The sequence below is a fragment of the Mus pahari genome, chromosome 10 (assembly GCF_900095145.1).
Source record: "Mus pahari chromosome 10, PAHARI_EIJ_v1.1, whole genome shotgun sequence".
NCBI classification, from domain to species: Eukaryota; Metazoa; Chordata; class Mammalia; order Rodentia; family Muridae; genus Mus; species Mus pahari.
The window spans coordinates 9,901,062-9,912,390 of NC_034599.1; the positions used below are offsets into that span (position 1 = coordinate 9,901,062).

At 45.9% G+C, this 11,329-nt stretch overlaps 2 protein-coding genes across 3 annotated transcripts in view; both read right to left on the reverse strand.

Moving 5' to 3' along the window:
• Nucleotides 1-4,727: 4,727 nt before the first annotated feature.
• LOC110327601 (lysine-specific demethylase 4D-like) lies at nt 4,728-6,154 on the reverse strand. The gene is given in 3 exon segments (XM_021206679.1): nt 4,728-4,765; nt 4,768-5,758; nt 6,137-6,154. Coding segments are annotated over 3 exon segments (1,047 nt in total).
• The window catches only part of Kdm4d (lysine demethylase 4D), a 33,614-nt gene continuing 28,090 nt past the window's right edge, over nt 5,806-11,329 (reverse strand). Inside the window, exon 2 of one of the 2 annotated variants that reach the window (XM_021207888.1) lies at nt 5,806-8,123. In XM_021207888.1, coding sequence (XP_021063547.1) covers nt 6,310-7,815 — 1,506 coding nt within the window. In that variant the 5' untranslated portion in view covers nt 7,816-8,123 and the 3' untranslated portion in view covers nt 5,806-6,309. The remainder of the gene's footprint in view (nt 8,124-11,329) is intronic. The other variant, XM_021207887.1, reaches the window with a different exon arrangement.

An 11,329-nucleotide genomic window follows, 5' to 3' on the forward strand; every position in this document is an offset into this window, starting at 1 on the left:
GAGAGAGAGAGAGAGAGAGAGAGAGAGAGAGAGAGAGAGAGAGAGAGACACTAGGCCTACAAAGTCAGTTTCAGGACAGTCAGAGCTGATACATAGAAAATCCCATCTCAAAATCCAAAACAAAGCTGGGCGTTGGTGGTGCACGCCTTCAATCCCAGTACTCCGGAGGCAGAGGCAGGTGGATTTCTGAGTTCAAGGCCAGCCTGGTCTACAAAGTGAGTTCCAGGACAGCCAGGGCTATACAGAAAAACCCTGTCTCAAAAAAAACAAAATAAATAAAAAATTTTTAAAAAATCCAAAACAGAGAACAAATGAAGAAGGGGAAGTAATCCGCTATTGGCTCTTATGGGCATTTGCTCATCTGGTGGTCCATAAGATTCAAGCTGGGCCTGAACCTGTAGACCTGCAAGTCAGTCACTGCTGTCTGGATATTACCTGGTCTCCTCCTGTCATCTTCCCTTCTAACCATCTTTCCTGTCTGTGCTGTTCCCTCAAGATGGGAAGGTTCTGCCCTGATTGCTGCATTCAATTCCTTTGTACTTTGCTAGCTTTGATAGTAATTCACCAGTTCCTCACTTTGAATGGCTAAACACTTTATTTCTCACCTACCAATGTAGTCCTGGAACTTACTGCTCAGTGGAGGATGGCCTTGAACTCCTGCTCTTCCAGCCACCCCTTTTGTTTCTTTGAGATTCAATTATTCTAAAGCCTGCCTTTCCCATCACAGCTCAGATTTTTTTTTTTACCTGTATTTGACTTTACTTTGAATTGTGGTATTTACATTTTCTTGTGTTTACCTTAATTTAATCTCAGTACTTTCTTTGATTGAATTATGCAAGGATTACTGGATTACTCTATATTTTCTTTAGGTTTTTGAGCTTAAACTTTTTTGAAGATACTGAGGCACTGTAGCACAGTCTGAATCTCATGCCCTCAGGAAAACGTAAGGCCAGGCTGGCTGGTCATGCTTAGACTCCCTGGCCCCAACACTACATAGGGTTAAGAACTAACCAGACCATCAACAACAAACTGGCAAAACTGTGAGTAGGGCAGCCCTAATATTTAAGCTAATGTTAGGTGATTTATAAGGAACCCAAACCTGTGTAGTGTCCCAAACCTTTAGTCCTGTGGTCTCCTTCTGTTAGCAATACCCGCTGTTCTCCTCGTGCACTGGCTCATCTGGACAACATCATCTCTGAGGTGGTTGGGTACTGATCTGGACATCATCTCTGGTTGGCAGGGTACTGATGATTTGACTAAATGTGCCTCTTCTGAAGCTTTCCAAGTTAAATAGAGAGGTTTATCAGGGCCTAGAGTTATTAAAAGTTCCGGCATCTGTTAAAACAAGTCCGATTCCTTACTGAAATGCTCCTACAAGTCCGATTCCTTACTGACATGGTCCTACAAGTTTGGAGAGGCTTAGCCCTGCCTCTCATGAGAAAAGTAGTCAGGAGTAATTAGAAAACATTTTGCCATGGTTGGAAAAACCTCAAAAGAAAAAGAAACAAAGATATAAATCAGCTCATGGGTACCAGTCTCTGCCCTCGGCCCCTGCCTAGCTTCTCTGCTATTGGTACTGGCTGGGTCTTTAATTCACATTCTGATTCATTAAGACCACTCATTCATTAGGACCAGCAAGGAACGTCAGCTCCCAGACCTTAGCACAACTGATCCTTTGATTGAAGTATCATTTGTAAAACTCAGCACCATCTGTCAACATGGAAACAATGGCCTTAAATATCAAAGTCTATAGTTCTGAGGAAATCTCTAAATATTCTACCCATGGATTTTAATTTCTACAGTTCTGCTTCCAGCTAATCATTCTTGTTAATGGGAGCATGTCAACACATGTACTTAAAAACCTTACCCTGAGAAAGACTCGGTGTTACACTGGGATGCCAAATACACATTGTGGTCACTGGCTGCTTAATAAAAGCTTTCTAATGGTTTAAACCCATGTCTTAGCAGTCTCTTCTGGTGGACACTCCACAATAACTGAAAACCAAAGGTTATATGTTTTGTTATGTGTATTTTATTCAGAAGCAATCACAAACAGGACAACAGTAAGTAGAATAGTGGAACCTGTTTTTAATAAATTCTGATATTATAAAATTAGCAGAGAAAGTAAAATAGATTAAGGTGAAATGGAAGGATAGTAAAACAAAGAAGAGAGTCCTGTTGAACTGAATAAAAAACTAATCAGGTTTAAATATGAAGCTGGATGGTTAACATCAAAGGTAAGTAAAGATATTTACAGAAGCTGAGGCAAAATAAAATGCAGCACGGTTTGAGAATGTATGTCATTTGTCACAGTGGCTGGACTTGAACCCTAGAACTGCACACACCCAGTGTGTGTGTGTGCTGCTTCCCTGCCATCCGACCACTGGCTAGGGGGAAGCAGGCCAGTGAGGAGTTCAAGGTTAAGGCTTTGGCTCCTGCACCAAATCTGAGGCCAGTTTGGGTTACCTGAGACTGTCAACATGGAAATACCACCAGCATGAGGAGTACCAGGAGAATGAACTGGCTGTGTAGAGTTGAAAAGGCATTTAATAGGTTGGCTTCTATGACCAGAGCTTGATAGGGTCACAGAGGCAATCTCCATGCCAGGTGAGAAGGAAGCCTTCAGAAAGCGGGGACCAGGAGCAGCCCACTGTTGTCCAGCACTAGGAACTCCAGACTAGAGACCTCGGCCGAGTCCAGAAAGCCTTGACTCCACAGCAAGACTCCAATTGCAAAAAATAAAGAAACACTGGGTGGGTGGGTGGGAGAGAAGCATGCCTGAGGCTCGTGGTTAAGAAGAACTAACTGGGTATGGTCGCACTCCCTCTAACCCAAGCACTTGGGAGATAGAGGTAAGAGGACCAGCAGTTCAAGGCCATCTTAGCTACATAGCCAGTTGGAGGCTATCCTGGAATACATAATACTCATTTTTTTTTTTATCTCAATCCTTTCCTTTTCAAAACTGGGTTTCTCTGTGTAGCCCTGGCTGTCTTGGAACTCACAGAAGTCCACCTGCCTCCACCTCAGGAAAGCTGAGTTAAAGGCATATGCCACCACACCCAGCTTTAGTTTCTACCTCAGCACTCTATGTAGGTGCAGGAAGTTTGCCACTGCATGTGTCCCTAGTGAGAGCTCTGATGCTCAGTAGAAGAAAAAAACGAGTCTCTTTTTTAACCCATTAAGTGTACTTAAAACAAATATTGACTTACATTTTCTTTTGTTTTTTTGAGACAGGATATATGTATCCTTAGATGGAATTTACTTGTAGAGCAGGCTGGGTCATTCATATGGGCCTGTCTCTGCTTCCTGAGAGCTGGGATCAAAGGCTTGAGCTTTCATACCCAGATAAACATTAGCATTTGCATAGGTGTGAATGTGTGTAGGGTGGTAAAGGTGTGGGGGGGGGTGGAGTGGGAGGGGAGGCTGTGTGTGTGAGGATGTGTTTGTTTTGGATGGATGTCACTTTGTGGAAATGGTTCTTCCTTCCACCACAGTTTCTGAGGGTTGATATGTCTTTAGGCTTGTGAGCCAACTGCTTTAACCTGCTGGTCCATCTGGAGCCCCTCCTTAGATGTTACTATCAGACATATACATGGAGAGAAGGCCTGGAGCCACTTCATCCTGGAAGGCTGCACAGCACAGGGGGCCTTTCCCAGGCCCAGCTGTAGAAAAAGACAGGGTGAGAACACCAAGCTCTATCTGCAGAACCAGCCCGAGCCAGACACTGCCATGGAGCTTGGAGGGTGTTCTCCTAGGACTAGAAGGAGTTCATTTGTGTCCAGGCATAGAGGGAAGAAGNCAGNCATGTGGACNTGGTGTCTCATGACATCCATAGGAATTTGCTTCACAAGGAAATGAGAAGGCATGAGGCCAATGAGATGACTGAGTGGGCAAAGATGCTTGCCACCGAGTCTTTTCATTGAGTGGAATCTCTAGGGCCCACATGGTACATGGGAGAACCACCTCCAGCCAATATCCTCTGACATCCCCAGTTGCACACTGACTCACACACTCCCAGACATACAACACACTCACACATGTGTAAATGAAAATGTGAATAGCTTTCATGCAAACTGGAAGTATGGTGTGGGAGAAACAAAAAGAACTTGTTACTGCACGATGACTTATTTCCCTAGATTAAACATGACCATTTCAGGAGACAGAGAGAGTGTCATTGTCCCAGTGATCCACTATTTGAAACTACAATATTAGAAATAAAGTCTAGGTGTAACCTTGTGGCTGCTTTGCTTTATTTGTGAAAGCTGGGTGGGACACAGCGGAATACATCAACTTTGAGAGGTCATCTGTGACTCTCAAGTGGGTTTTGATCTTTTTTTGTGACTACTTCCTTTGTGAGTACTAATCTAGTGGTCAAAAGTCAGACATTCTGCAAGAAATAGCAGAGGGGGAGGAAGGTGTGAATGTTCTGCTTCCTCTACAGTTGGCCTTGAGGATGGGAGGTCAGTGCTGAGCAGCCTCAGCTGAATTTAGCTTGCAGAACCTCAACAGTAGTGGCCAATGAGACCTCAGCTGGAAGAGCAGGAGTTAGCGGTTATCCAGAGGCTTGCCAAGTTCTGCAAGTGCATGGTGTGTTTTGGAGTTAGAACTGACCAGGAGCTCTCTCAGGTGTNGCCAATGTCCTGCAAACTCAGTCAAAACTCTGAGGTAATGGACTTAGGGAGCATCCTTAGTGCAAGACAATGAACTATATAAACCAGGACATAGGTTTAGGGGTCGGAGATCAATCCCCCTTCAGACGCTGTTGGCCAGGGTTCACAAGTCCTGAGTTGACTATTAAGTCTCCACTCACAGACTGGGGCTGAAGCTCTGGGCTGGGGCTTGTGTCATCTCTGTCTGCTGGAAGTCGCCTCTTGACTGGAGCTCCATTGGTGGACTCCAGAACTCCTAGTTCACAAGGACGGCGACCAAGACCACGTCTTGCAGTTGACATGTGACCAGAAGAAGACAGACTCAGAGGATGTGGTGGGGCTCTGGCTGAGTTACACTTCTGAGCCTCATCACCTTTCTCATGTGATGGTTGCCTGGAGGTGTGGCACGCCTGCATGTTACAAGGAACTTTACTGACCGTGGCTATAGGCAGACGAGAGCGTGAGACCTGGCGAAGCCTGAGATGCTTCAGGCCCCAAGTTTTTCTTGGTGCTTCGGTCACCCGCCAGGTGGTGAGCTCCTGACTGGTAGGCCCCATAGTCTCTGTGTGGTCCACAACTGCCTGATCTTGGCCGCGTTTCCACAGTTCATATCGCTCAGGCTGCAAGATCCTCACAAAGGCGTCCATGGAGAAGCTCACCCTGGCCTCCCCACAGCTGCACTGAGATGCCACCTTGCCATAGTCAATCCACCTTGGGGTGGCAAAATTGATGGCCTCTGCGCAGTTGAAGCCATGGTTGAAGCCCGAGTGGTAGCCATAGGGAAAGGTGACCATGAACTCCCCAGCCTCCTGGGTGATGCGACCAAAGGGGATGCCATTCTCTTTGAGCACAGTGGGTGAGATGAGCGCCACCTTGTGCCTCAGGAAGGCCTGGCAGCCCTGGGAGCTGCCAGGGAAGAGTTCCCTGGCCAGGCGCTCCAGGCGCCTGCCATGCTCAGGGGGCACAGCATACCAGGTCTTGGGCTGCCCAAAGTGTAGGTAGTTGATACTGTAAAGGTCCATGTCCTCCGTGTGCCACGCAAAGGTGGTCTTCCACATGCCAAAGTACAGGTAGGGCGTGTTGACGCCCTCAATCACTATGCCGCNCCACTATTTGAAACTACAATATTAGAAATAAAGTCTAGGTGTAACCTTGTGGCTGCTTTGCTTTATTTGTGAAAGCTGGGTGGGACACAGCGGAATACATCAACTTTGAGAGGTCATCTGTGACTCTCAAGTGGGTTTTGATCTTTTTTTGTGACTACTTCCTTTGTGAGTACTAATCTAGTGGTCAAAAGTCAGACATTCTGCAAGAAATAGCAGAGGGGGAGGAAGGTGTGAATGTTCTGCTTCCTCTACAGTTGGCCTTGAGGATGGGAGGTCAGTGCTGAGCAGCCTCAGCTGAATTTAGCTTGCAGAACCTCAACAGTAGTGGCCAATGAGACCTCAGCTGGAAGAGCAGGAGTTAGCGGTTATCCAGAGGCTTGCCAAGTTCTGCAAGTGCATGGTGTGTTTTGGAGTTAGAACTGACCAGGAGCTCTCTCAGGTGTNGCCAATGTCCTGCAAACTCAGTCAAAACTCTGAGGTAATGGACTTAGGGAGCATCCTTAGTGCAAGACAATGAACTATATAAACCAGGACATAGGTTTAGGGGTCGGAGATCAATCCCCCTTCAGACGCTGTTGGCCAGGGTTCACAAGTCCTGAGTTGACTATTAAGTCTCCACTCACAGACTGGGGCTGAAGCTCTGGGCTGGGGCTTGTGTCATCTCTGTCTGCTGGAAGTCGCCTCTTGACTGGAGCTCCATTGGTGGACTCCAGAACTCCTAGTTCACAAGGACGGCGACCAAGACCACGTCTTGCAGTTGACATGTGACCAGAAGAAGACAGACTCAGAGGATGTGGTGGGGCTCTGGCTGAGTTACACTTCTGAGCCTCATCACCTTTCTCATGTGATGGTTGCCTGGAGGTGTGGCACGCCTGCATGTTACAAGGAACTTTACTGACCGTGGCTATAGGCAGACGAGAGCGTGAGACCTGGCGAAGCCTGAGATGCTTCAGGCCCCAAGTTTTTCTTGGTGCTTCGGTCACCCGCCAGGTGGTGAGCTCCTGACTGGTAGGCCCCATAGTCTCTGTGTGGTCCACAACTGCCTGATCTTGGCCGCGTTTCCACAGTTCATATCGCTCAGGCTGCAAGATCCTCACAAAGGCGTCCATGGAGAAGCTCACCCTGGCCTCCCCACAGCTGCACTGAGATGCCACCTTGCCATAGTCAATCCACCTTGGGGTGGCAAAATTGATGGCCTCTGCGCAGTTGAAGCCATGGTTGAAGCCCGAGTGGTAGCCATAGGGAAAGGTGACCATGAACTCCCCAGCCTCCTGGGTGATGCGACCAAAGGGGATGCCATTCTCTTTGAGCACAGTGGGTGAGATGAGCGCCACCTTGTGCCTCAGGAAGGCCTGGCAGCCCTGGGAGCTGCCAGGGAAGAGTTCCCTGGCCAGGCGCTCCAGGCGCCTGCCATGCTCAGGGGGCACAGCATACCAGGTCTTGGGCTGCCCAAAGTGTAGGTAGTTGATACTGTAAAGGTCCATGTCCTCCGTGTGCCACGCAAAGGTGGTCTTCCACATGCCAAAGTACAGGTAGGGCGTGTTGACGCCCTCAATCACTATGCCGCATTCCTGTTCCAATAGGTCTTGAATTGTTCCCAGATGACCCACATTCCACTGTTGAGTCTTCCCATCAAACAGGGAGCCGCTGACGTCAGCACCATAAATCGGTGACNCANANAGGCGATTCTTCCAGTATTTTCTCTCCAAATCTTCAAAATCCAGGTGTGGCGGGGTCTGGTACTTTTTGCTGTTGGCCAGCTCACGATACTCCCCCACTGTCATGCCTTTCTTCTTCTTATGGTATTGGGTGAACACGCCTGCTTGCCCAGAGACCACTTGCTGCAGGGGAGTTGCTATTAAGATGTTGCTGATATTGTCATAAGACTGCCTGGCCCTCCATTCTTTTGGCGGGATGACCTTGGCCAGTCCAGCCCGGTGTGCCCCTTGGGACTCCATGTAAGCAATGTATTTGTCAAAATCATTAAACTCTTCTTTGGTTGGACGAAATATCATTATGCTGCAATTTGGATTCTGAGCACATGTGGGCTTAGTGTTCATAGCTTCAATGTATACACCAAACTCCAATATATGCACAGGGTTGAGGAAGGGGGGTTAAAAAATAAATAAAAAAGACTTGCTGTGTCTGTGATGGAGCCGAATCTCCTGACAGCTTCTGTGCATGTGATGGGGCTAACTTCTATTATGCTTGCTGACGAACCCAGAGCCAGCACTCAGGGCACCAGCTCAGTCAGGGAGCTTTGGTCTGATATGTTCCGTTGGAACCTGGTTCTTTCCTCTTGTTGGCTATTGGGGTGCACAGATTGGGGTGCAGCAGAATCTCTTCAAGGATGTGACTAAAACACAATCTGAAAGAAAGAGATTTGAAAATGTTTTTTTTAAGCTCTTAGGGAAATTTGAATTAAACAGTCGTATAATACTTGCAGAGCCTCCTTAGACAGCTGTTAGTGCCATGGTCTGAGAACACTGGCGATACTGTTTCTAATAACCACATTCTGCAGGCATCCAACCCTCGCCAACAGTGGGGTGGAGAAGTGAATTGCTATAATAATAACCTCTAACAGAAGACCATCAAGTGGGGAGGTGGGAGTCAATGTTATAAATGTGATATCAGGATTTTTCTAATTCAAGAGGATATCTATTATATGATTCCATCTATGTAAGATTGAGACAAGACAAATAAATGTATGTTCAAAGTTCAAAGTGAGTGTTCAAAGTTCAGAGTCTGTATCTCTGTGAAAGAGACACATTTGTGAGAGGGAGCCTGAGGAAGAATTTGCAGGATTTGCAGTTATTAATCTGTCATCAACCTAGATGCTACTTAATGCGTATCAGAATGGCTTGTTGTGATCATTCATCTACCATGAGGATCTGTACAAACTTCTCTATATTAGCTTCAGATAGATTAGAGAAATGAGCACCAATGCCAGGGAGACATGAATACCCGGATTAGAAGGAAAAGGTGGTTAGAAATGAACCAAACATGCAGTTAAAAAAAAAAACAGGTAACTAGAATCTGAAGTGAAAAGATGTTAAGAAAAAAGAAAATTAAATATGGGTCAGGCGTTTGCTTATCTCACATTGTGTGATTTTTATGGTCACATAAATGTTTTTGCATCACTGGTCCTACACAGCCCAGTTCAGAATAGTGAGACTTTCCCTATGAGTAAGGGCTGTCCAGATATATAAGGAAAGCAAATGGGAGGTGTTCACTCAGGTCAGAGCTTCTCCACGGCCACGTATCAGAAAGAGAAAGTCTACAGAATGTAGATGGAAGAGCGAGCACATAATGATTCATCTATCCTAGATCAGCATCTATCAAAAAGAGAGCATTGAGGGTGGTGAGGGAGGAGGAGATGACATTTCATTCTAAGGCTAGTCTTTTTTCCATCTGGTCAAACGTTTCTGTTAGGGTGCTGGGAATGGTGAGGTGGAAGCATGGCATACCAAAAAATGATTTATAAATGAGCCACATCTTAAACAGAATACTTTTTTATGCTTTGATATCTTCTCTAATTTTTATTGTGTGCTCTTAATCACACTATTTCTCTCCTTTCACAATCTCTCTCCTCATATCCTTAATTTTTCTACTCTACCCTTTCCTAACTAGGTAAACTTGACCCTCATCTTCTTTTTCTGTCTCAACAAAATCCATCCCTTCTCATCTCCTGCAGCTCTTTGGGGATTTATCATGTCGGCCTTCACTTGCCAGGACGTTTACTGAAACAGTTTTCTACCCTACCCCTTGACGCCTTACAGATCCATGGAGTTGGCTCATCAGCATCCCTGCTTTATGGAGATTGATGTGTAGATGATGATTTGAAAACCCATTAACTTGTGTCTTCAGTATCAATTTCTGTCTGGTCCTGCCTTGTCTTTCATACAATGCACTGAGGCCCATCGGCCCACAGAGTCCTGTCTCCTTTTGTCTGTACCCCATCTCTCCTGCTCTCCTCCCAGGAGAGACTACTCCTCTCCAGATCTGGTCTCTGCACTTCAGTTCCTCCCCTTGGCACCCTCCCACCTTCACTTCAGACTGTAGTCAGTTAAGCAAATACTATCACCATGTCCTTTATGAAGCTATCAGTCACCAGTATCTTTCCTGGTAAAGTTTATGACCTCCTTGGCAAACTGACTTCCCACACCGGATGCCACTCTGGAAGTGCCTTACTCATGCTGGTGTTTAGTGGTCACAGTCCTTGACCTCTAGGTCACTGTCCATCTTCTCTAGATTTTCTTTTGTTCCTTGGACCCACCACTACTACCCTCATACCGCGTACGTGCAACCTTCTCTCATTGCTCAGGTCTCAATCTTAACTTTCCACCTAGCATGCTGTTGGCGCTCATTGGTGCTGACATCTGTCCCTTTGTCTAACTCTCTCACAGCCCATTTACTACTCATGCTCTCAACTTTGCTCCTCTGTGTTGGATCTTCCACTGAGGACTTGAAAGTCAACTGTGAAAGACAACTGGACCATTTCCCCCTTGAAACTAATTCTGGTGGGCATCTTCATTTACACCAATGGTAACACAGCTCTGCCGGTCACCTGACAGTTTCATCTCATTTCCTATCTAAATGGTCAGTACTTTCAAAGGCATCAACAGAGGCTATTGTGAGAGCCTGAGGCCAGCTTCACCAACATGAGGTCTCTTTGTGTTCTTACCCTCACCATAAGAAACCTCAAGATGCAGCCTGCTTAGTAAATTCCACCAGCCTTGAAGGTTGACTTCTACCAATACTCCATGTATCATGTAATAACTCCCCATCTTATTCCAAGATTTTAATCTTAAAAATTATCTATAGGGCTAGAGAGATTGCTCTATGGGTAAAGTCCTTGCAGTGCAAACACGAGGACCAGAGTCTCTATCTCAGGGCCTATGTACAAGTCAGTCATGGTACTGCATCTGTAACCCCAGAGCTGAGGAGTAGGGGCAGAGAAGAGATAGACTGGTGGGGAGTAGTCTAGCCTAAATAACTACCTTCTGGTTCAGTGAGAGACCCGATCTCTTCTATTTTTCTTTTTTCTTTTTTTTTTTGTGACCCTATCTCAAATAATAATAATAATAATATGGAGAATAATAAAGACACCTGAGATGTACTTCTGACCTCTACATAGGCACGCAGGGACAAATGCACATCCATACAAATGTGCATACCCAGGCATGCAACACACACATATATACAATTTTTAAATTACTTTGATATATACAATCACGTTTAAATATATAGGCAAATATTGCGTTCAAAAACTTAGTCTTAAAAGAGATGATTTAAAAGGAGAGTTAAATGCAACACTGAGAATCTTTTCTCAAGACATAATAGAAATGCTGGCTGTTAAAACAAGTCCCCATTTCTAATTGAATATTCAATTAAATGTGGTTTGAGCTAGGCATATAGAGTTTTTAAAAACTACACTTGTAAGTATTCTAGAAAGAATAAGCCGGTCGTCCTGTGCCTTTCCTGCCCAGGAGGGGTGTTCGCCTGGCGGCTGTCCGCAGGCTGATCCAGCACCCAACACCTTTCCTCCCCGACCGAGGAGGGGTGTCCGCCTGG